General features: G+C 42.2%; 2 protein-coding genes across 10 annotated transcripts in view; both read right to left on the bottom strand.

Annotated features, from left to right (window-relative positions):
• Sncaip (synuclein, alpha interacting protein) overlaps positions 1-26275 on the bottom strand; it is a 140083-nt gene that overhangs the window by 60742 nt on the left and 53066 nt on the right. For all 9 annotated transcript variants that reach the window (XM_006254719.4, XM_039096790.2, XM_063277309.1 and 6 more), the window contains exon 2: positions 8857-8959. In XM_006254719.4, the coding sequence (XP_006254781.1) occupies positions 8857-8913 (57 nt within the window). In that variant the 5' untranslated portion in view covers positions 8914-8959. The remainder of the gene's footprint in view (positions 1-8856; positions 8960-26275) is intronic.
• Positions 18169-21157, bottom strand: Ancv1r (ancient vomeronasal 1 receptor). Its single transcript, NM_001367927.2, has one exon. It carries the CDS (start codon positions 21125-21127, stop codon positions 20156-20158), a length of 972 nt encoding a protein of 323 aa, NP_001354856.1. The 5' UTR covers positions 21128-21157; the 3' UTR covers positions 18169-20155.

Below are 26275 nucleotides of genomic sequence, written 5' to 3'. Positions count from 1 at the left end.
CCTTGGTTGGGCATCATCTCCACAATATTGCATCTGACTTTCCCAGACAGAATGACTGTCAGCATTCAAAGTGTGCTCTCTGGACCAGTAGCATCATGCCTTCCAGAAATCCCTTGGACAATAGATTCTTAGGAACCATTCTAGAGCTACTGAATCTGGTATGCTTATGTTGGTCCAGTCATTGGCCTCCAGACCATTCAACACATATCAGAATTCATCTTAATTATACACATGGCATTCTCTCTCCTTCATTGCTTCTTTAAGGTGATTGAAGATATTTTAGTTACCTAAGATACTAGGCACTTATTGAACTGTATTAAATGAACCCCTTTGAGTAGCCCATGATGACTTTAGTGGCCATGATGACAATAGTTAATATTTATATAAAAGTAATCGTAGGACAACCCATAATTATAAATCTAGCAATGCAGCCACAACATTCAAAAGAACAAAATCCTCACTCTATTAACAGGACCTCTGGCAGTTGTCCTTTTTGCGTAAGGGACAAAGATTTGGAGCCAGAAGATCTGAATTTATGCCATGGTTCCAACATTCATCATCTCTATGGTTCTGGGCAAATAAATTGTTTCCTATCTCTGGAGCCTGGTTTCCTTATCTGTAGAACACAGGTATGCAGATGAGATAACAAAGCTGGAGTTATTTTGAGAACTGATAAGTGCTCATAAAATGTTTGTCTCATAATATGTTCTAGCATGTTTTCTGTGAGACTTTCCTTCCCTGTCTTCATTACTGTCAGGATTCTAAGTTCAGGAGAAGAGAGGAGGAGGAATGAGCTGGGGCTAGAAATGAAAAGGACTGTGCACTCATCTACCTGTCTACCTCACACAACTCCTCTTAACTCTTTCCTTGCTTAACGGAGTTTGTAGGTGAAGGGACACTGAAAGTTTGCTTCACAAACATGCAGTTGTTTGGTGCCAGACAACCTTACTTATGTCAGGCCACAGCAGTCAGTTTTATCCACTTGCCATACAGAACAGTTTGAACATGCGTGGTGGGATTCATGGTAACAGAACATGACTTCTACATTGCTCTGTGGGAATCTCTGGGCACCCTAGATAGTGTTCAGGACTGAAAAACGTTGGCCTTTTGAGTCCTGCACACTGGAGACAGGTGAGCAAGCAACATTACTCAAGTGGTAATGAGTCACAGCAAATGAAAGAACATCCCAAGCACATTGTCAAGCTGGAGATTTGTAAACAACCAAGGCTCTATTACGTGTCCAGAGGGGGATGGGAAATGAGTTGTCCATTTAAACTATCACAAAATTCATGGCTTCTCAGAGCATCCCAGAATTCAGGGTGGTACTTCAGGCAGCCACATGGCAGAAACACAGCCTTCTACATTAGCAAAGCTGCCTGCAAAAGTAGCTACATAGCTAAAGAGAGATTTCCTGAGCTTAACACCTTTTTCTTTTAAGAAATGCTGTCCTCTTCAAAGGCCTGCTTACCAATGGAGAAGCATGTCCAGACTCCACATAACTCTGAAGATATTGCACAGATGTCCATTCCTGTCTCACTACCCTCTGCTCCCATGCTCCCATTTCCAGGGCTCCTTCCCTGCCATGACCCCCCCCCCCCAACCCCAATTCCCAGCCACTCTCAGCACAGGCTCTCTCCTCGGACCTTACAAAGTGAATAAGCATCCCCACATATCAGGGGTCTCTGCCTCCCCCAGTGGCCACCAACTTCCCTGCTCTTGGGTTTATCAGCCTCCTCCTCCTCCTCAGAAGGACTTGATTTTGTTTTCTCTTCTGTTTCTGTATCTCTTCATTTACTCTTGTAGCATCATGGATGGTACTTAGTATGTCCACCAAAGAGTTACAGGTAGAAAACTCTGTGGATAATGAACTTTACATTGAATATTTTCTTGGGTTTTGTTTTAATTCCTAAACTCCTAATCTCTCTTTTGGCCTTTCTTCCTTTTTTCTTCTTTATTTCTGAAAATCCTTTTAGCTTGCGCTCTCTCTCTCTCTCTCTCTCTCTCTCTCTCTCTCTCTCTCTCTCCTCCCCCCTCCCTCCCTCTCTCTCTTTCTTTCATTCTTTTGTTCTATCTAGATTATATTAAGTGCAGGTTTATTAGGAAGCTGCTCTCTGGCAATTAAGTTCACTGGTCCCAAGGAAGGAGGCCAGGAAAGTCCCCATGGGTAGGAAGGGAGAGAGAAGTTAGAGAGAGAAAGAAATTGTGTGTGCACAGAGAGAAAAGGATAGAGGAAGAGAGATGGGGAGGAAGGGAGGGAGGGAGAAATAGAGAGGGAGGGAGAGAGGGAGAGGGGGGATAGATCAGTTTCTTTTGTAGAAGCTTTATTTTTCCTATCCTCACTTAGGAGTAGTCTTTTCTGTGGGATAGTCTGCTCTCTCTCAACATTACATTTCTTCAGGAGACTTTAGCTGATATCTCAGTTTTTGCTACTCTCCCTCCATAGAGTCACACAGATGGTCCACAGCTTCCTATAACTGCCCCACTCTCTCTAATTACATTTCATTTTACCAATTAGGATCCATTAATTACTGCAATCATGCATTTTGCAATGGTTTCCTGTTTTTATTATATTTGTCAAGACTTGAAAAAAGCAACAAAATTCTTTTATGCCTTTTTAGCTCTTTTTGGTCAGTGTTAAGAGTAGACCAGGAATTGCTGTATGACAATATTAATGTAATCGATTCAATATGTGGTTGGGCAACATTTGAAGGTTCACACAGGGAAAGGGAGTTTGATAAAAGTGCTGAAGGACCCCTTCTACTGTGAGGAGTGGACATGGATGTCAAGAACCCGAGGTGAACTGTCTAAGGATGACCACCAGGCCCAGCAGAGGTCACCTTCAATGAGATGGCTACACATGTGGCTTCTGGAGGCAGACTGTCCACATTATATCCAGACTTCAACATGTTCTTGGTAGTCTCAGTTCTTTAATCCCATTGGTAGAACCGAGTCATTTCAATGCCAAATAGAGTGGGAATGTGAAGACTCTAAGCTAACTCTGTAAAGCACTGGGATCATGTCTGGTGTCCAGTAAGTGTTCAGCAAATGCTAAGTACCACAATCTCTTACACTTTTCTAACTAATATGTTAAGCCTACATAATAATAAATATTGAAAAATTATAAATGATGAAACAACAATTAAAACACACATTTATCTTGCAGTTGGGTAGCTGGCCAGCCATGGACTTTGTCAGTGCTTCTCTAGTGTCAACTGTGAGTCATGAGTCAATCGTCACCAGATACACAGCCGAGCAAGAAAAGTAATTGGTACCAAGATGTTGACTTGCATGAAGTTAACCTGACAGTTCATAGTTATAATACATATGTTATAGTCTGTGAAGCATAATAGCTTATTTGCTGCTATAAACTCTCTGAGAGTACCAAGTTTATACTATTTTTCCAGACCTAGAACTATGCCCGGAACACTGTTGATGGTTAATAAACACTTGCTGACTAGATTGGCAAAATAGTTATCTATGAGCAAGAAGTTTGTACAAATAATCTGTGTGGTCAGTCTAATAGATACTAGAACAATCTGGCAAGACCATGACTCCTAGGGCCAAGTTCAGAATAAGAGGAGGCAAATTAAAAGTTAGCTGCTCTTTAAATTAAAATTGAAACCTAAACTTAAATTTAAAATGTGGGTGCTTTTTATTCTTGGGAATCAATCTCTACTAAAGCTTCTTTATTTCTGTGGGTGTTTGGTCTAAGATAGAGGAGGGGAACTTGATTCAAGTCTTGAGGCCCACTACATATAACATATGACTTCTGGATCAGACAATTGCTATTCAGTTTCTTGGGAGGGACTTAGAGAGCAACCGAAATACAGGGCATTTGGTGCCAAAATCAGGAATGTGTTCTTAATACCATGGAGCTAAAGAAGAGGAATTCGAGAAAATTTGGACTCAAATGTAGGACACAGTAAATAAAACTTCAAAAAATGCAGTAATATTCTGAATGCTGCTGAAGCCACATCATACTGACTGGCACTGAGCAAAGGCTTTAAATATGGACAAGAACGGGGTGACTTCTAGGAAGGGAAGGGCTGATAGGAATGAATCCACATGAAGGTCCTGGTCACCTTCTAGGGAAACTTTAGGTGCAATAAAAGTTAGGGTCTTGCTTGCCTCCCTCTCAGCTGATTGTATTTCTTTATACTGGGAACAAGCGCCTCACCACCAAGAAACAATCGTGAGGGCTCCAGTACCAAACGGAGATGATGGTGCATGAGGTGACGGGTCTCCAGGTGTAGACATGCTCCCACTCAACTAGGTTTCTCAGAAGGTCACAATACCCCGGTCAAAGAGTTCTGTAATCAAGTCCTGACCCTGTCACCTTTTATCTATAACCTTGTGAAAGTCACAGAACCCCCAGAAATCTCACTTCTGTCAATGGTGAAACGGGATGAAAGCAAAAGCAGCTTTGTGAGGCTTGAGCAAGAAAACTGACTTCAAAGGCTCCAGTTGTGAGTGTGACAGGGTCTGCGTCTGGCAGATGGTGACTGGATGTGACACACTTCACCTATTGACGGGTTAGCTTTTGCTTTATCTAGGCCTGGGTAAATACTATTTTTGAGAACTAAAAGTTGGCTTTCCTTAATAAAATAAGTAGGCCATGGTTCAGAGTCTGGGGGGGGGTTGTTTTGATGATAGGGGGGCCTGATTCTCACACCCATAAAGGACTCTGTAAGCCCGTTTGCAGTGTGAGAAAGGTTTGAACCTTTATGTTTGTGTGAGCTCTCTCTCACAGGGCTACAGTTGTCCTCTCAGACAGCAGGGTCACAGGGATATACAGTTTAAACTTTGCACTTTACAGAGGAAGCCTGTTATTTTCAAGTCTGGGCAACTTCAAAATAAGTTGGTTGCCTTCTGTGTTTTGTCTCATTAGATAGAGACAGCGAGTTCCAGTTGTTTTTTCTATACAAATATACAGCTTGTGTTTTAATTAAAACAAGAACCAGTCTTATGACCACAGGGGGAAAACCAAGCCCAAACTACATAATTGGGCTATAGTTGGAGGGTAAGAAGGGGAGTTCTAAACCCCGGCATGAGTTTTGTAAACATCTTCTCCAAGTGCTGCCTGGATTTTCCACTCCCTTCTGCCTCTTCATCAGAAAAGAAGCAAAAGGCCCAGCAGAGAGGGGTCTGTGCAATCCAACAAAGCACACTAAGCACTTCCTTCCTCACTGCATTTGTGAGTTAGCACCAGAGCGATGCCTTCCTCTCTGAGTACAGAACTTGAATCCTTCTCATTTAGCCCAGCTTTAGCAGCCTTGACCGCCAATGTTCCTAGTTTACGTAAACAGGGCGAGAACACTTGCTCCGTGATTTATGAGTTTGTCCTCACTTTTTTCTCTATGAAATCATTAATGAACAGTGACACTCTGTCATGCTTAGGGTATTAAACTTGATTCATACTGAATTATAATAAAATCGCTATTAGGCTGGAGGGTTTGCGAAGTCGAGCCTTTTTGGTTTCAAGGGGGATTAGGACAGACTTGGACTTCTCGCTTTCCCCGCTGTCGACATTTTGGGCTGGCAAATCCTCTATGTAGGAGGCTGTCCTGCACATTGTACATTCCTGGTCTGTCCCCAGCAGAGCTGCAGAACCTTCCCAGTAAGACAATGAGAACTCAGTATCACCAAATGCTCATGGGCGGGAAGGCGAGGCGGGGAAATTGCTATTGGCTTGAACCACTGCAATAATCTATATTCATCTGGGAGGAGGCAGGGACGTGCTACGGTGAAGCTGAGCATTCTGGAAACAGCGTGCTTCTGACTAACTGGATGATCCTTGGCAAGGGATAGGATCTCAATGCTTTACTGTCCTTGTCTGTACAAGATGGTTATGTTTCTACTCCATAGAAACAGTGTGAGGATGAACACGATGTTGCCTGGCCTGTGGGAAGCCATCTGTGTTACTAATTGTCTCAGTAATACCGTGCAATTCCCCCCTGGTTTAAGCTTTAAGGCAGGCCGAAGAGCCACTTAACAGGGAAACTTTGGGTGAAGGTATATTCTTACTGATGGAAATCTGAATTTATGGTCAGAGTGGTCAAGTTAGAAAGGGTCAACCATTGTATATCCTGTAACTCAGTTTGCTAAGCACCCTCAGTTATTGCTTAATACATTTTATCTTCCAAGTAGAGCTTCCTAATTCATCAAAATTATGGGCTGCTGCCAGCTGATTCCTCTGTAAATACAATCGCTCCATTGTACTTAAAAAGAAAATCTTGACACCATGCCTGGTCTTTTCCCTCGAGTTCTTTCTCCACTATTGGTCAGATAAATATTATTGTATTATTCACTGAAACAATAACAAAGGCTACTATTTGAAAGGGTAACTCACTGTGTGCCAAGCTAAGTGTTCCACATATATTATCATTTCACCCAAACTTTAAAACAATTTTAAAGTTAGATGAGCATCTCAGGAAAGAAATTTATATGCTTCAAATCATCAAGCCAGTGAAGGGCAAGAGAAGCTAGGAGTCCAGGTTGATTGCCTTCAAAGACTCTTTTCTTAAAACACAACCTGGACAGTTGTATAACGCCTGCCTCAGAGTGTGAGGAGGCAGGAGATCACAGACTCAAGGCCAGCCTGAGCTACATAATGACACTCTGTCTAGGAGCCTAGCGTGGCTGTCCTATGAGAGGCTGTACCAGCAGCTGACTGAGACACATGAAGATACTTCCAGCCAACCACTGGACTGAGATCAGGGAGCCCTTTGGAAGAGTGAGGGGGGGACTGAAGGAGCTGAAGGGGATGGAAACCCTTTGGGAAGATCAACAGTGTTAGCTAACCTGGACACTGGGGAGCTCCCAGAGACTAAGCCACCAACCAAAAAGCATACAAGGCTGGTCCAAGGCCCACAGCACACATCTGGCAGGGGAGGCTTGTCTAGCCCCAGTGAGTGAGGATGTGCCTAATCCTGTAGAGACTTGATGTCCCACGGAAGTGGGATGCCTGGGGAGGAACATCCTCTCAGAGGTGAAGGGGAGGAGGAAGGGGTAATGATGAACTCTGGGAGGGGGAAGCAGGAGGGGGCAACATTTGGGATGCAAATTATTAATTGATTATTTAATTATTGTTATTAATTAATTAAAAATGATACTCTGTCTAATAAAACCAAGGGTTGGGACTATAATCAAACAGCCTAGAATGAGTGGTACAGTGGGTTCTGTCTATAGCATGGCAGGTACACAAATGAATAAACAAAGTGCTTGAAACAAAACCAAAAATGATGACACATAAAGATCAACTCTTAAACTACAACTCTGACACCAAGCCTCAAGAGCTACTACAAAACTCCTAATAATAATCCAACCTTTCTCTCTTCCAACTCTTCAACAAATTATACACTACCTTTCATGGTTTTGGCTTTCATTCAAGTACAAATACCTTGAGAAGAATAGTTATATAAGAACCACATTCTTAACATTTTCTTAAGTCAAGTACAGTGATACACACACACACACACACACACACACATACACACACGCACACACGCACACACGCACACACGCACACACGCACACATATAAACACACAGAAACACACACACATACATACATACACACAAACACACACAGACACACATGCACACATATAAACACATAGATATACACACACACAAACACACATGCATATTCAGCATGAAAAAGAGGAATCTTACTTCACATTCATCTGAAAAATGGCCAATAAAAATTAACTAGAAGCTAAAGGAGGCTGCATAATAAAGACATATTTTTCTAGTTCCAACCTACAACGATCCAAAGCTGTATGAAAGAGGTGATTTATCATATCTATGCCTGCAATCTGTCATGTGCAGTAGGCCTGCTATGCACACTGTGGAGTCCAGCACAGGAATAAACGTCCAGCCAGATGCATGTCAACGGAAGTCCACAGTTTGCGAGCAACATCCAGTGGCGACTCAAAGCTCCAGGCCTTGAGATAGAAAAGAAAATCATGTCTGAAGCTGTGAGCTCCTGGGGTGACAGTGCCAACGTGCTGCCGGGTGCCAGAACTTTCCATGGCATGGGAGGAATCACATGCAGCTCTAGGCAAGTGGTCTGTAGATAGTTTGCTCAGGACAAAAGCTGTAATGAGTGGAGAAGAAGCTGGGCATGAGTGTTGGGGGAACTGAGGGACTCATCAGCCCACAGCATTACGGAATGATTAGGACCTCAGAGGTCAGCTGTTTTGATCTTCATCAAATGTTTGCCAACATTCCCAAGTGGCCAATCTGTGTTTTGATGCTTTCTGTGATTGGGAAATTTCCCTTTATCTTAATATTTATTTTGGTTTTGTATGTGTGTGTGCACACATGTATGTGCAAATGGGTGCAGTGTCCATGGAGATCAGAAGACACCAGGTGCCTGGGAGTTGGAGTTACACACGATTGGAGCCACCTGATCTGGCTGCTGGGTACTGAACCCAGATCCTGTGGAAGAGCAGTACTTGATCTGAAATGCTCGACCATCTGTCCCACACCCTCTCTTTATCTTTCATTGAATGTCAAGTTGGCTTCAGTGTGTGTTCTTGTGGACTTGAGAGAATGGTAGTGTGATGTAAGGAAACCAGGAACGGGCGTTCGTGGACTCATCGCTAATTTGAAAACGACCTTGGAACTTTAGGAAGAGAATGCTAAGCAAGGCTGAATGTCTTGCACCCCTTCCCCTGAAACCCATACACGATTAGATCCCCCAAACCCAAAGCACACTGTGTCTGTTATAGAGCTTGTTTTCAGTTCATAAATGTAGTCGGGAGAGGTGTGGAAATATAAGACAACACAAAGTGGCTGACAAGTACGAAGGTCGAACACTGTGAAAACATGGCGTGGAAGGACGCATACTTACAGAAATGTCATCACTAAAGTCGATTTCATCCAGATCAAGATATTCAGGGGCTTCCATTATTCTTCTTTGTACATTTTGAGTAAGGTCGAATATTTATAATATCCTGGGTAAGGCAGAAGCAGAAAAAAAAAAGAGGGCCAAAGGTCAGCTATTTATAAAGAAAAGTATTATCTCCATTTGAACAAATAAAACCAGAAAAGGTAATTGGGTAATAGCATTGCCCAGAGGCACACTTCCTCCCTGCCAAAGCCAAACTTTGCAAAAGCCTTGAGCTCAGCTCCTTCAGTCCACAGCACCACTCCCCAGGGAGCACCCATAATCCTTTGCTGTACTTGATTTGCACTTATCTTTTCCTGGGCAGTAACTGGGGTCAGCGTTCCCCCCATGATATATGTTAGTTTTCAACAAAGCCTGCACCCTGCTCTCACTTTACCCCGGGTGAACATTTGAACTTTATGGAAAGACAATCTCTTGGAACTGTTAGGGAAACTCTTCAGGTATTTTCTGTGGGTATATCCTTGGTTGATGTGTAGGGAGCAAAGAAGACAACATTGCCATAAGTAATCATGAGGGTACAGGCTAGATACCAACTAATGGCTGTTTTAGAATTTAGAATTCAACAAGGGAGATGAGGGAGATAGGGAAGGAGGTGGGGCTGTAAGTCTAGATTTTGAATTGAGTTATTACGATGCCTTCTGCCTTAAGCCGCCTTATCTGAGAGTGTCTGAGTGGCCTGATGCAGTCACCAGAATGTCCTCAGTCAGCATTTGCCTCGGGGATGCCTGTGGCAATCCTTTAAGTCTGTCAGGGCAAGATACATCACTCGCCGTTTCCTTTCCCATCACTTATCACCATCGTCAGTGACAGAGGCACCTATGTGTGTGCTAGTCAGGAACAGAAATGGAGATCTCCCAGTGGCACTCTGGAGAGCCGTTATCCTCTGTCAGCTCTCAGACACTGAAAAAGGATTCTGTTTTCTGCAGCGTGTCCTTCTTATTACACAAATTGTCTTACGTTTCCATGTGTGAGAATCATAAAGGGTTGGTGCCTGGCTCTTTGATTCTGTCAGGAAGGGGTGCCTTGCTGAATGCAAAAAACTGACTGGACAGTGAAAGTGCATAGACAGATGACAGTGAGCTTCTTCATAGAAGACCAAGAGTCTAAGCAGGCTTTTAAGTTTATACTAATGAGATAGTCACGTTGTATAGCTGTCACTGGCCTGGAACAATGTAGACCAAATTGGTCTCTAACTTACAATGATTCTCCTGCCTGTGCTTCTGAAGGTGACCAGCATATGCTGTCGTTCCTGGCTCGCTGGCTTATTTCCTTAAAAGGAAACTCTTATCCTAAGTACATTCTTGATATTTTGGTCCATCCCCCCTTTTAAATCATTAAAATGGCACAGCAATGCTACAGAAAAACAATTATACCTCAAACCTATGACCCAGTTTATTTCTCCATTTTTCCTCTTCCCTTTCCACATGTATGTGTCACCCACAGTCTTAATTTCAATATAGAACCATCCAGGAACAGATTAGGGCAGTGTTCACAAACTCAAATGAAGTGATCTATTTGTGATATATGGATGCGGCTCTTCTAAAACTACAGCTTTAAAGAAAAAAAATGAGATCTATAAAAGTAAAATTTAAAACCAGACATCTCGTTATTGATAAAGATCTAAAAAATAGTCATGAAACAAAGTGCTTTGATGTCAAAGCGCTTTACTTCCCCTGTAACCCTCATAGAACATTTCAGAGGGAGACACATGTCCTTGTGACTTTCCCTTCCACGCAGTCACAGGTGCTGAGACAACCCAGACGGTAAACTGTCATCGGCGGACAGCCGTCCCTCTAGCTTACATTCTTCCCCCTTGGTCTGCACCCCTCTGATGAACTGTGGATCCTCAGACCATTTCCATGACTTCAGTGAAAAACACACTGATGACACCGTGTGTCACGAGCAGGTACCACCATCCAGTCACACCATAAACCTTTCTTGGATGGCCCATACCCGCTGCAATTAAAATGACACAGAATGATCCAGGCCTATGGCACGGGCAGGAGAACGAAATGAAGCGAAAGATTTGAGGTAAGACTGTTTTTATGCTTATCGTAATCACACCGTTTTAATGCAAGGTAGTCCAGAATGGGACAGCAATGTACCAGCACCACAGAGAATATGGAAATACAAAGAGACGATGAAGAAAGACTACACTAAAGGTGGGAACTAGAGATCTTTGAATGCACAGAAATGACCAAGTGCAGTTACTGAGTCCATTCTCCGGGCTCTCACAGGAGAAAAGGCAATGCTCATGAAAGTGTAGCCAAACCAGCAGAATGGACAACACGAATTGTCACTTCAAAGCAAACCCACAGCTTTTGTATTTGCCCTTGGAGGGTGGGGGTGCGAGTTTTAAACTCCACAGGCCAGAAGACAGTACAGCTTGGCATCTGGAACATTCCGTTGCTTCCTACAGAGCCATCTCCTTTAGGAAAGTTTGCTTTGTCTGTGACCCAGTTCCTTTTGTGTGGTTTCACAGCTTCTCTCTCTCAAGGGGTCATTCTGGGTGTATTTACATTGTCACTTCCAATGTGTGGAAATCCCCACAGTTTATCCACCCTGGGCCACATTTCCAGTGGTCCTTTTAGTTGTCTCTGTGGTCATTATTGGCTCTCTGCCCTTTCTGGTGTGCCTTTCCACTGGCTATCAGCATCCTCCTCTGAGACATTGGGGGTTGGGGATGATGCTCTGTCTAGGCAGCTGCTTCAAATGATGACACAAGACAAGGTGAGCTGGAATCTGGTCCATGCGTCTCTCACATTCTTCCCCTCCTCCCATCCACCTAGCTTAGAAGCCCAGAGCCCCCTTTCCCAACTGATGACCTATATTTCCTAACAGGAAGTCCAACCACACAAGGTACATATTGGAGATCCATGAGCCAAGGCCAAGTCTGTCCCACAGGTGGGATTTATTTGTTTGATTTCTAAAATAAATTGTGGGAGTCTTACAGAAAAAAAGAAAGAAAGAAAGAAAAAGAAAAACCTCTCTAACAAATGAGTTGCCAACTTGTAGACCTTCGGTGACTTCACATGAAATTTTTTTTATTTTTGACTTTGTTTTAAAAATATTTAAAGCCCTGGTTTGGTGACATGGGTCCACATTCCCAGTAGCCATGGTGAAAGGCGGATGCTCATGGGAAATACTAAGTTGTGTACTCCAGTTTAGCAGATCCCTCCTAGGCTGCTCTGCTCAGGCCTGGCAATGCAATGCATTTAAGTTTGAACATTGGAAGACAGATTGCAGGAAAGGATGGGGTTTTAAACAGTGAGCATAGCCACTACCCCCCTCTATTTTTTTAATTGGTGGCTCCTGCCAAGACTGTTGACTTCATTTGTATTCTAAGACCGAGAGTGATATGTTCTTGATCATTTGAAAGTCATGCCACAATGGCAACACATTTTTCAATTTAATAAATAAATTACCGCAAGTAACCATTATTGTTTTACAGTCTCCATTATTAAAGAAAGAAAACCTTTGCAAACATAATAAAAAGTTACGAGGTAAGGATTATGTTTCCTTCCCTTTACAACCGGAGGATGGAAGGGTCTTGCTTTCTTATGACTGGTGTGGGCTTACATGGTGTGGGCAAAGTGGAAGGCAGGAAGCCATGCCAAATGCAAGCACAGAAAGACTCCAAAACCTTCCTCCCCCTGGCCCATGGTGTCAGCTTAACTGCACCCTGCCCTTGCCCAGTCCAACAAGATCAGGTTTCTTTTTAAGTGAAAAATACATTTCAGGTCTCCAGAAAGAGCAGGTCAGCTTCAAACCTTTGTATGTGACTTCAGCTACTGTGAGTCACATGTGGACTCTTTAGACCACAGCAATTCTCAACTTGTGGGTCTCAACCCCTTTGGCAGACCTCTATCTCCAAAATTATTTACTGTTACAAAATTGTAGTTATGAAGTAGCAACGAAAATGATGTTATGATTGAGACTCACCACATGAAAGTCACAGCATTAGGAAGGTTGAGAACCACTACTGCTTTAGGATCTCAGAGCTTCATTCCTTAAACTTTTTTTTATAGCACCAGATGTCATCATCCCCAACCCTGAAAGTTACTGTTTTTTGATTGCTTTCAGTTTCCTGGGGGCTTTTGCTTGTAGTGAAGCTCCCCCGCCCCCAGTCTACAACCCACATCTCTGTATATCTGGCCCCTTTAGTGGAGTGTTGCAAAGTGACTGAACTATTCCCAGTTCAGACTACATTGAGCTTTTAATTTCTCTTCACTGTATTATTATCTATGTAGGTGTGTCTGTCACATGTTTGAAAAGAGTAATCTTTCTGAAGTTTAGGAGAGAGGATGCAAGGTGGACAGAGTGAAAAAGAAAGAAAATAAATTTGAGTAGTTTAACTCTTTCACTTGGGTACAAAAATTTCCACAAGAAGGAAACTATTCAGATATGGGAGGTATAGCCAGGTAGTGAAGGCTTGCAGGCTCTCCAGAAGCTGCTGGGGACATCCTGGTCCTCTTGTTTGGATGAGCCCAGGGAACTGGAAGGCAACTTGACTCAAATTTCAAACTGAGGCATGGCTTTCAAAGTACAGAGTGAACTGAGGAGCCAGCTGTGTGGAGGTCTATGGGAGTCTGCTGCCTCTCAGAGAGTACCATTATCTGAGAGAAACCTCTCCAGTGCTAAAGGATCTGTCAGTGTTCTGTCACTTTCCCATGAGGTCTCCTCAGTGATGGCTCCACTACTCCCACAGCTGGGGGAAAACCTCAAAGGAGCAAGGAGTCAAATGTGGCGAGAGAAGGGAGCAGGTCATTAGTGTAGTACTCTATCCTTGTTGTATGCTTTGGGGAGGTGTGTGTGTGTGTGTGTGTGTGTGTGTGTGTGTGTGTGTGTGTGTGTGTGACTTGCAGACAGACTCTGAAAAAGTCACTCCAAATGAAGACTTGCCAAAATCTGGCGGTAATGGCAACATCAGTGGAAAAACCTTGGAATGGCCAACAGAATTGCTTTGAGGAACTGCACTCGTGGTAACACACACATTCTGGTGTGCTTGGCTCATAAAAAGCACATTGATTTGTGACTACACTCACACATCACATAAATTGCTCTACCCAGATTCTTTTGGAAATGTATTGCCTCACTCCATTTAGGAGGAGTTAGTGTGGAGTCACTCTGAGGGCTGGAATTACACACATTTCTTCTCCCTCCTGTCAAAGTCTCCATTCCTACTTTTATGCACAATTATTATGAGGCCAGGTAATTAAAAATAAGCTGGGCTTGTCAACATATATGAGCAGAGTATGCTCGGCGGTGAGGTCACGTCAGTCGATTTGCATGGAGACTCACTTCTTCACCCTGTAATCCACTAACACTTGGGAAAAGATCACCACTCCCTACACTCCCGAGCCCCTGCCAAATTTATACTCAGATACATTTTCAAGTTGCAGGCCTGCAGACAGACACTGTGTTTACTTTGTTCAATATAAGAACTAAAAAAAAATATTACGAACGAAGACCTGGAAGGCTTGGGTAGAAATGTCCCCAGTTGGCTCTGTGGCTTGGCTGGCAAGGAAGCAACTGATTCCAAATGTTGGATTCAGTTTCTTTTTCATTCTTTGATTCAACAGTGGCCAGAAGCATGGCAGTTGCTAAATGCCTACTCTTGAAGCCGATAAATGAGAGAGGCAAGAAATTCCTACTAGAAAGAGACAGCACACAACGTGCCAGGAAGCACATCCGAGGAACAGAGGGAAAGCACAGAGCTGTGGTCTCCCCAGTTCTTCCCTTACGGAACAGACTGAATGTACATGCTGGACAGGACCACATGCTCCACATGAAGACGGACCATACGGTTCTAGAGGAAGCGAGCCTACTATGGTGCTTGCTGTGATAAATTAATGTATATGGACTGAGGATGGGAAGGGCTGTCTGGTGCAGATGAGAGTCAGGCAAGAATGAGTCTTGGGGGAGTCCTAGTAGCATGGGCACAGAGACTTAAAAATGAGAACTGAGAAGGGGAATCGCCAAGAGAGGGTGAATCTCACACTGACCACTCTAGTTTTCCTTTTAGGACCAGACCTGGGTGAGAGACAGGAGTGACCATGGGAGGATTTCCAGGCCCAGTGTGTTCTTAGGATATCAAGTTTTCTGGCGTGTTTGGAGAACTACAGTTGAGTATTTTGATAGCAAACAAAAGAGGTCCGTGTAACAGAGTAAGGGTGCTGCAGGGGAGAGGGTACTGTGGGCTGCACTTGGAACAATATGGGAAGAAAACTGTACAGGGAGGTCTAGGACTGGGTTAGTGCGTGTGTGTGTGTGTGTGTGTGTGTGTGTGTGTGTGTGTGTGTGTGTTACATGTATATGTGAGTGTGTGTGTGGTGTGTATGTGGTACATGTATGTCTGTGTGGTGTGTGTGTATGTATGAGAGTGTGGTGTGTGTGGCACATGTGTGTGTGTGAATGTGTGTGAGTGTGGTATGTGTGGTACATGTGTGTATATGTGTATAGACATGAGCATGAGTGCATGTTGTGTATTTTGCATGCATAACAGAGGCTGGAAGAAGACATCAGGTGTCCTGCTCTCTCACTCTCCACTTTATTCTCCTGAGACAAGGTCTCTCACTCAGCTGGTAGCTAGGGTAGTAGGCAGCATGCCCCAGGGATCCTCCTATCTCCACTCTCCAAGGCACTGGGTTTAAGCTTGCATCACCACACCAATCAATTAATGTGGGTACTGGTGACCCAAACTGAGGGTCTCTCTTACCTTCTGAACCATCTCCAGAGCCCATAGGGTTGGATGACTTTACATATGTTCTCTATCGCTTTGTCTCATAAAGACTCTACAAACATTGTCATAATTTCCATTGTGGAGATAAAGAACTAGAGGTTCTGAAAGGTTATATACATGCCTCATAGACACACAGTCAAAACTATGAATTTTAAGCCAAGTACCATACCGCACCCCCACCATACCTCATCAAGTTTTTGCTAAAACTGCAACACTAGAGTAACCCTGTCTCTGCATCAAACACTTCCTGTTTTCAAGTCACATGTGATGTGTTTAATGTGACTTTATTTTGGATAGTTCTGTGAGAAAAGAAGACATCGTGAATTATGATCTGCATTTATGCACTTCCAATTTTATAGATGGCAAAACTCAGGTACGTCATGGCCAAGGTTCTGAATCATGAAGTCAAGAGAAGGGCAGTCAATGGAAATCTCTCCCTGCCAGAAGGCTCAGGTTCTCAGCTGTCCTGGGCTGCCCTGAAACATGGCTACACTTTCAGCTGTCTTGATTAGAAATCCCACAACATAGATCCATCCCTAGATTGTATTGCTCCAATTGTTCAAGGACCATAACACCCAGTGAGTTACTCATCTTTCTTATAGATCCTAAGTAGAAAGCCAGATGTGATCATTGCTGCCATTGAGAAGGACAGAAGTCTGTTAAACACCTTACACCATGCATATGTATGTGTATGTGAGACATCATATCACACCATCAGTTTGTTGATTTAGTAGTTCAGCTTCATCTTTAAGTAAATGTTAGATTTTTGACAACCATTCTTTTTCACAGTGGGTGAACTTAGAAAATTCATGGCTCACAAAAGTACGTGTTTTACTAATGACATTGAGAATCTTATCATGAATTTACTTAACCTATAGAACAAAACTCCAAGTTAGACCTAACATTAAGTGCTATAAAGTGTCACACTGGAGCCACGGGTGCATTTGCTAATGAGGTGACCTGGAATTAATTGTTTCTGATTGCTCATGAATTGCTATTTTATCACACAGCTAAGATCTTTTGATTTTACAATGTATATGAATGTTCTATATTACGTCTTATTGAAAAGGTAATTAAGACAGTTCTGTAATAGTAGAGCTCTTGCTAAAGATCAGTATTTCTCTGATAAATCTCTGTAGATAATTAGATAATGGTATTTTAACTCTTAACAATTTAAAATTGTTGCCTATGATCTGGCTATGAATTTGTGGTTTCTGAAACCAAGTACTAAGAATCAGCTAACTTATACTAAACCATTAGTGATGGGGGAAGACTAGTTTTAACCTTCTGGTAGATAGTTAAATTCTTCCGGATCTGTATTGTGTCTATATATGGGATGTAAGATGAGTATTAAATTTACAATATCTTTTGAAGATGGAAAGACTCCATGTTCACAACATTCACACAAGAGAAGGCTAAAAAAAAAGCACATAGACTCACAACAAAAGAAAAACATGTTTAGTTCCCAGAGTCACTTTTAATGAAGATACAGCTTAAGATGAACCAAGACATATGGGAGGGAGAGAGCTTGTGGTTGGGCAATTATTCTCTTCTGCAGCAGAACTAAGAGATATCTCAGTCAAGAAAAACAAGCATGCACATCTTTGTCTCTTTCAAAAATTTAATGACCAGTTCCTAAGGATCATTTGACTTCCTGAGCATGCCTTAGACTCTAAGGAGGAGTCTCTGAGAGTTGAGGCTGAGAAAGGACTCAGTGTCTAATGACACACTGAGTGAACTAGAATAGAGCAGGGTACTTCGTGCGATCAAAGTGAGCCTGGTAAGAAACCGGTCAGTCAGAAGTCTGGTAGGAGCCATAAGAGAGATGAGATGAGAATCCCATGTCGGCTCAGGGAAAGATGCTGTGTGGTCAAAGATGAAGTCAGGAAATACCTCCAAGTTCTCTCAACAGTCCTGACCTACTTTTACCCACCGAGCATGCTACCTTGACATGTCTGCCAATTCTCTCGGCTCCTCACCCATGCAGTCTAGAGCTCAGCAAGAATTTGGCAGGGCTAGGAGCGAACAAGAGTTTTAAGATGAAAATTATTTGAAAGAGTGGACTGTATAGATCATTCAGAAAACACATGATTTTCTGTTGTAGATGAAACTTAACTCTACAAGGATATAACCATGATCTAATGAGGTCAAAGCTAGATGAAAATATCTGGGAAGGAGGAGAAGGAAGAAGAAGAAGAGGAGGAAGAGCTGGGCCTAAGCCAGCCATGGTTTGCACTGGTTTCTGGACAAAATTGTGGAATGATCTGGAAACTGGATCCTGAGAAACTTATAAGAAACCACCCAAATCCAAGTTTCAAATTGTTTGCACACCTGAAGTTTCATGCTTTATTCTCAGTTTTGCAAAATTGACTTAATTTCTACAGTGGATTTATTTGTTTGGCAATTACTGTTGACAGTGTATGGAACGCAGATGGCAAACCTGATTGCTGTTTTTGAGGGAGGCAGACATGGCAGCAACACACACAAGGAGCATTGAAGAGGACATCTTGAGTCAGTTATCTTGGCTTTATTCCGACCATTTGTGAGAATTAAACGTTGGAGCAGTCATAGACTAGTGGTTCTCAAGCTGCTCCATGCATAAAGCTCACCCAGAAGGTTCATTAAGACATTGCTGCATTCAACCCAAACGTTCCGATTCCACAGGTCTGAGGTGAAGTCCCAGAATCTGCATTTCTAACAAGTTCCTGGGTCACACTGTTTCTTTTTGGTCCCAGAACCACATTTAAGAACCACGACTTAAGATCAATGGCTATTCCTAGCTTTGGCTACATCTGCATTTAATTAAAAGATGGCGACCTCTTCCCCACATCCTCCATCTCTCCAGATGTTAACTTCATTATCCAGGATATGTGCCTGGTGCCCTCTGATTAAACTGCCTCGGTGGACTCAACTAAGCATTTCCCATGAAGACCACCCGGAAGTCTCAGAAGCTCTTAAGTCTGACTTTTAAAACATTCTCTGTGTCAAACAAGGGACACACACTGGTGCACAGTCCTTACAGAATTGTGGCTTTGGTTTCTTTAAAATTTACTTTCTCTACAGCACTGCCTAGCAACTATGATATTCTAAGACTCTTCTGTAAATGGCATCCAGATTTATAATTGTGACAGTCTTTTTAGAGCAAGAATCTCAGCATCAAGAGATCTATTCACTAGAACTGCAGGAAAATCCCTAGGTATATTGCTAGTGCAAGAAAGTTTTGTTTTTTTTAAGAATTATTCAGACTTAGATTTAAACGTGCTGCTTTGTATACAAATTTATGCGTAGACATTTAAAATAATTATTTACTGGACTCAAAGAGTTTCCGCAGCTACAGTGACTAACTACACAAATAAAAAGTAAAAACTGAGATAAAACCTTACTGGTCTAATTTTAATTGGAACTATAATGTGCCTTTAAAATTGAACCCAAATCTAGAAAACAAATAATTATCTCGTATTTTTCTTGTCTTTCTGTAACTACACCCATTTAATAACCAAAAGAAGAAATACATTATCTATAAACTCAATATCCTTTCTTTTCTGAAGGAAAACCAAAATGCAGTTTTGTGTTTATATGATCAAGCAAGGAGAGTGGGTTACGTGCCAAGGGCAACAGAATATCTGTACATCATCCATTCTTGAGAATATGACTAAGCGGATATTAACACTTTAATTCAATACTTTTTATCTAGCTGTATTTTACTAAAGACTTAGGTTAGGGACAATGAATCAAATCTGCTCCCAGCTTCCATGAGATAGTATAATTAAACCTGTAAACACTGAACACTGAACACCTACCTAACACACTTGCAGTGTGTCTGGAGACCTTTCAGGAAAAACACAGGACAGAAATGTGCAGCTTCCTCAGGAGCACTTAGAGGAATTCACCTAGGAAGTGTTGACCTCGGTTTCAACAACGTTGCTTTTTAAAAATACAACATATTGCACAGTGTAAATACTTAACATGGTACCCCTGCTAAGCTCATCTACAAGCTGATGATCACTGACTTTCTTTACAAATTCTACATTAAAAAAAAGAAAAGCTACATATTCACACTCATGCACAGTGTTATTCTAAACCAGTAGTCTCAACCTGTGGGTCGCAACCCCGACAGGAGTCACCTATCAGATAACCTACATATCATATATTTACATTAAGATTCATAACAGTAACAAAATTACAATTATAAGGTAACAAAGAATATGGTTGGGGTCACCACAACATGAGGAACTATATTAAAGGGTTGCAGCATTCAGAAGTTTGAGAACCCCTGGCCTAAATAGTAAATGTCATAATGGCTGCTTTTCTTCAGTTTATAACAACATAGTATTTTTTTTTATCTACTTGTAAAGTCTCTCTAAGAAATCAATTCCTAGAGGAGTCAGTTTTCTAGCCATCTTTTTGGAAAATTTGCTGAGGTCTTTGAAAGCTGCAGCCATGCCCTTCAGTGACAGGGCCAGCTTTTTCAAGCTTCACTTGAGCCCATTCCCTCAGCCATTAAGCATACGGAGAAAGAATGACGTCTGGAGGCTGTGGAGTGGATTTTTCCCGTTGGGCTCCACAGAGAGACACCAGCTTCATTTTGTAATTAACCAACATAAGCAGGAAAGGACTGAGAGCAGAGAAGCCAGAGGAGAGGGCTGTAAGAACAGCTGGGATAAAGACACACGCTGCCAAATCCTTCAAAAAATAGACTAAGATAAAGTGAGAGACCCAAAGCGTGGTGATGAGCAGCATTAACAAGATACTGAACTTGGCCCCTCGGAGGACCTCCGTTTCTGAGTCATCATCTCCAACCCAGATGTCGCCATATGTCATCTTCTTCTTCTCTAAGAGGAGGAGAGCCATCCAGAAACAGACAAATACTAAGATAGCCAGAGGAAGAATATCAATCAGAACTAAGAATATTTTTCCATAGTAAAACTCTACCTGCTCATTTGCAAAGCCAGTTAGGCAGTCCATGTAAATTCTTTTAGTAGACAGGGAGCCTGTATCATTTCCAGAATTGAGGCTCTCTGGTTTTCTAGTATATATCAACACTGGGATATACACTGCCACACCAGCCACCCAGAGTGCAGAAATACCCTTCACAGAATACTTCTGTTGGTTCAGGTTTGCAGCTCCGCTCAAGGGGTAGACAATTTGGTAAAGCTTCCGGTGGTAGAACAAGGCAAATAGTAACATGAACCAGATGGTCAGGGAAGTTGTCAGGGCTGCGGTGAAGTGTAGAGCTTTGCAGCCAACTGAGTCCAGCAAGATACCGGAAGAGTAAACAATCTTGAGGATGTTCACCACCAGGTTTTTAATAAGGTGGACAAACACAAGGCTGATAATGAGGAGAAAAGATGTCTGCAGGCCCCCGGTGAGGCACTTACTTGTGGAATAAAATAAACACACGTTTCCTACGAAGCTCACGAGGATGAGGACGGTGCAGGCGATTATCTGAAGCATGTCTGCAGAGGGCTTCATGGTGGAGGCCGAACTGCGCCTGTGGAGATCCCTGTGACTCCAGTCATTAGGCTTTCCAACTGTTAGGGTCTTTACTGACACCAGCTGAGGGTTGTCTACCCCCACTAGGCTGCCAAAGCGGTGCCCTGGTACGCTGTCACCGTTCCAGCATACTGTGTAAGAGAATTCTGCTTGCTTCAGTAACCAGCTGTTGAAAACAGAACTGCTTCCCAAGAGAATTGTGTCCCATCCTCTCCAGGGACTTTTAACAGTGACCAAAAAGGTGCAGCTATTACTATGTAATTAAGAATTCTCAGAAATGTATTTATAGTGTTGTTCATACCTAAATATACAATTCCCATGTAGGTCTGATCACTGTCCAATGATCCTAAAGGGGAGAGTAAATCGATGACAGAGAAGCAAGGGTAGCCAGAGGTCAAATTCACACTTCATGCATGAAAGAAATCTAAAGAATGAACAAGGCAGATTTCAAAATAAACAGGTGGCAAATTAAGAATGGGACCAATAATGTGAGAGAGATTATACAGGAACATGCGAGTTTCGACTTCTCTACCATTTATGTACCTTTGCAAAGCAGGAGTACAAGGAAAGATGGGAGAAACATAAAGAAAACAGGGAAGGAAAATGGAAAGAAACTGAGAGAAGCAGCTGAACAAGAAGAAGGGGGAGAAGAAGGGAGATGAACAAAATGGGATTTGTGCTCACAACCAACTCGCCTGAATTGTTAACAGTTGGGCAGTGATTAGTGAACCTCTCTTCTAGAGCACAGAGGGTGCAATGACTTCTCTCCCAAAGGTGTTGGGAGAGCACAGAGCAAGGGCAAGAACATGGCACACAAATACTCATCTGCCATCACGGCACATTTTGGATGAATACTTGTTTGTCAAGTTACGTCACAACAGTGCATTCTGGGCTGAACTGCAGTCACGTGTCATTTGGCAGAGGGCATGAGATGCTGCTTTTGTCCTTGCGAGTACATGATAGAGTGATTGCACAAACCTAGACAGGTGTCGTGGGGTCCCTCCTTGAGCAAAACTGTCATGCTGGAGTGTACAGCTGTACTTACGTGTACTGAAATTGCTTTTGGGGTCTGTCATCAATCACCCTACCCTGTAATGTCACAACATGTGCTACTGCCTGGTCAAGTGGCACACTGGAGCTGGCTGGTACAGGCTCGAGCACCTGCATTCATTTCTTCCTAACTCCAAGTTCAGTGGCTTCTTATTAAGAGCTTACAATTAGCTAGGATGAATATATGCATGTAATGAATTTAATGTAATGAATGATATATTATATAATTATAATTATTGTACCCCCTTGTGCTCTAGAAGACTTTCATTGATTACCGCCCAACTGTTAACAATTTGGGAGACTTGGTTGTGAGCATAAATCCATGTTTTTCTTCCTTCTTCTTCCCCAGTTGTGTCTCCCTGCTTTCTTTCCATTTTCCTTCCCTGCTTTCTTTGCTAACCTTTTCTTTCACCTTTCCTTGTATCCCAAGAGGTTGCCAGAACAGATGGTGTCCTGTTCTGTATCTGATTTATGAAGGTACACAAGTTGTAGAGAAATCAAAACAGTGTTCCTGTATAAACGCTCTCATGTTATTATATGTAATATATAACTATAATTAATATATAATAAATAGTATATAATAATGAATGAATAACATAATGTAATGTAATGATATCAAACCAGAAAGTATCACAAACCAAGGCTTTTTCAAGGAAACATGCTCTCTCTTCTCTCTCTCTTTCTCTCTCTCTCTCTCTCTCTCTCTCTCTCTCTCTCTCTGTCTCATTCTCTCAGTTTAACTTTGGCCAAGGCAGAAAGTATAGATTATAGAGGTAGGAAATTGGCAGATACCTTATCTACATAATGATAAAGCCAGTATTTGGCATCTCCCAGACTTTTCCCCAAGGGTATGGGAAACTCCTAATGTGCACTTGATAAGAAAATTTTGATATTATAAGTGGGTAGAAGAGCTGGGCCCCACAATCCATTGGAATGGGAAAGAATAACTCCTAATTTCCTTAATTGACTGCTAAGATAGAGAATCTAGGGTTTGTAGTCAATTTCCTTTCCTTAGAAACACCAATCAGCTTCAGGCACAGGAATCTTCCCTCTCTCCAGTGTTTATAGCTATATTAGTAGCCACAACCATAAAGCCATAATGCTTATGCATTATTATGAACTATAAATTACTTACCACCAACTTAAACAAGTTATATTGTCTTGCTTTGCAAACTTAATATGATTTAATCCTTAATATCATTCTCATTTCTGTACTGAGGAAATAGAAGGCCAGAGAGCAAATTGCTCAGAGCTAGGAACTGATAAGATGGGAATCTAGTGTTATGGTTTGAAGATGAAGTGTCCCCCATCCCCAACCCAATGGCTCATTTTGTTGAAGGCTTTGTCCCTAGATACTGGTGCTAAGAAGAGGTAACTGGGAAAGACTTGGAAGATGGCTCAATTGGTTATGTTTTTGCCTCACAAGCATGAGGACCTGAGTTTGAGCTTTCAGAAAGGCCTGACTTGGAGGTACATGCTCACAGTACCAGTACTGGGTCCCTCGAGCTCACTGTCCACCCAGGCTCACCTAACCAGAAAGTTCCTGACCCTAGTGAGAGACTGTATGTAAAGAACAAGGTAGATGGCTCCTTAAGAATGACTCTTTTTTTTTTTTTTTTTTTGGTTCTTTTTTTCGGAGCTGGGGACCGAACCCAGGCCCTTGCGCTTCCTAGGTAAGCGCTCTACCACTGAGCTAAATCCCCAGCCCCAGGAATGACTCTTGAGCTCTGGCTTCGACATGTATACACACACATTTGTGTGTGCACCTTCATCCATACTTAGACCTGTGTAGGTGTGCATGCAAACACACACACACACACACATACACACACACACACACACACACACACACACACACACACACACACACACACACAGAAACATTGTCAAAGAAGGATCCATTGATGAGTTCATAGCTGAATGGGCATATTAGGGGCAGAGTCTTTGGCTGTGGTCTGGAACCTCCAAATCTGTGAAGTACAAATTCCCTCCATTTAAGTTGTGTTCTTAGTTATTTTGGTCTAGCACTGAGAAGCTGAGTTACACAGCCTTGAATGAGTGGTTCTCAATGCTTCTCCACACACACTTGGCAAATAAGGATTTTCTGTTGACTACATCCCCTTATTTATTTATAACTGTTCTATCCAATAGATAAAGCCTATAAATTTACTTCTTTAGGGCAGGGTCCGATTTATACAAGTCATGCAGATTTTTAAATGGCAATTAGTATTTCCCTTTTCCTTTCAATATTAGTAGCCACGAATGTTCATACTTCTGAACCTCATAAAGAATCCCATGCATCTATATACCAGTTTAGGACGCCTTGAATGAAATTAAAAATAAAAAGGCTATATTCAACATTCATAAACCCCCACAGTGGGAGGCATACTGATAAATGGTCCAGTGGAAGTCCCCAATCTAAGAATATTTTGGGTAGCAAAGATTAGCGTAAGTGGAGAAAATGGGACACAGAGTTTGACAGGAAAGGAAGGAGATGGATTTAGGAACAGCTGCAGGAGGGAGAGTGGATATAAACAAGATATGATGAAATTACCAAAGATCATATAAAATAGTTTTTAGAAGAGAAGGAGTGGCCTTGAAGAGTCTGAGATAGCTGAAAAAACTCATATTGGTCTTGCCAAGTAGCACATGGATCCCCCCTCATACTAACCTTTTAGGAAGGTAGAGAAGTTTGTTTTCATAAGTATGTTTTCTTCCTTTTCCTGCCCATAGAGAATGATCCCTTGTTACAGTCTGAATGTTTGATCATTCAGAGAATTCCATCAAATATCCTAGTTAATAACTCAAGGTCGGCCTTCAGTAAAGCTCTAGGACAGTTATAGGCTGGAGCTAAAGTCTTTAAATGGTGTAGCAAGGGTGACCTGTGTTTCAGTTCCCAATAGAATCCTCATGTGTGTCTGTGATTAGTTCCTTGTCTTCTTGACTTGTAAGCCCTCATAAGAATTATCCTAATGTTCTCATCTCAAGGGCCTCCAGACTCTTCCAACCTCTGCAGCTACTTCTACAAAAGCAAAATAGTTGGTGGGGACAGGTAAGTTGGTGCAATGGTGGTAAAGGTACTTGTTCCGAGCCTCGATGACCTGAGTTTGATCCTAGGACCCACACAGTGGAAGGAGAAACTCAACCCCAGCAAGCTGTCCTTCCATGTGCTCATCACAGACGATCTCCACTGCAAGTTTTAAAGTACCTTGGGGCTCTTCTTAACTAGAACCTGCTTTTTGTTTATGTGGGAAGGGGTGGGAAGAAAGAATATGAAACACACACACACACACACACACACACACACACACGTATGTAAATGTAATTTGTTCAATTAAAAGAATTTAGAGAAAAAGGAGATCCATGTGGGAGGTATTGGTTTTAATCCCTAGTCACAGACAAGGAATTCAAAGCCTAGCAAAACTATGTCAACTTGCTTGATGGCAGAGGAGGTACCGTTAAACTCCAAGCCAAGTGCTTTGGGTGCCTATGATAGGGAAAAGGAAGAGGGGACACAAAGGAGACGGAGTTGTGATGCAGGGCGCTGAGAAGCCTGGATGTCACCCAGTGATCTTCAAGGACCACACCACACCAATGGGTTTCTTTAGTGCATATCCGGGAGCACAAAGGGTCCAGGAAGTAATACTATATCCTCTACCCAGGAAGGTAACTGTGATTCCTTATTATAAGGGAGGAGTGAAAGAAATATTCCTTTGCAAACCAAATACTGGCTCTGCCAATCCAACTTCACTGAGGTCACATGAGAACCGGGGAGTTCAAAGGTTCTCTATGGCTTCCATTTATTTTGGCATCAGATTTAACAGAAAGGGAACTAAAGGGGGATTTATATGGCCCAGGCTATGTTCCAAATCTCAAACTGCTAAAAGTTATTTAGATTCTTTTTTTTTTTTTTACTTCAACTCACAATCACATGGAAAGTGGTTCAGATGTAAATGCTTTCCGTGTGGCTTAAGGCAATTTAGGCTTCCTCAAAAGCACATGTGATTTTCCCTTGGAAGTTTCAAAAAAAAAAAAAAAACAAAAAAAACAAAAACCCGGATTCTTAACTAGAGACTG

Source organism: Rattus norvegicus, chromosome 18 (assembly GCF_036323735.1).
Source record: "Rattus norvegicus strain BN/NHsdMcwi chromosome 18, GRCr8, whole genome shotgun sequence".
In the NCBI taxonomy this organism is placed as follows: Eukaryota; Metazoa; Chordata; class Mammalia; order Rodentia; family Muridae; genus Rattus; species Rattus norvegicus.
Note: the sequence above shows the minus strand (reverse complement) of the source record. Positions and strands in the feature narration are given on the sequence as shown.

Coding starts and splice junctions, on each gene's coding strand:
- Ancv1r (NM_001367927.2), bottom strand. CDS start 21,127: ATGAAGCCCTCTGCAGACATGCTTCAGATAATCGCCTGCACCGTCCTC.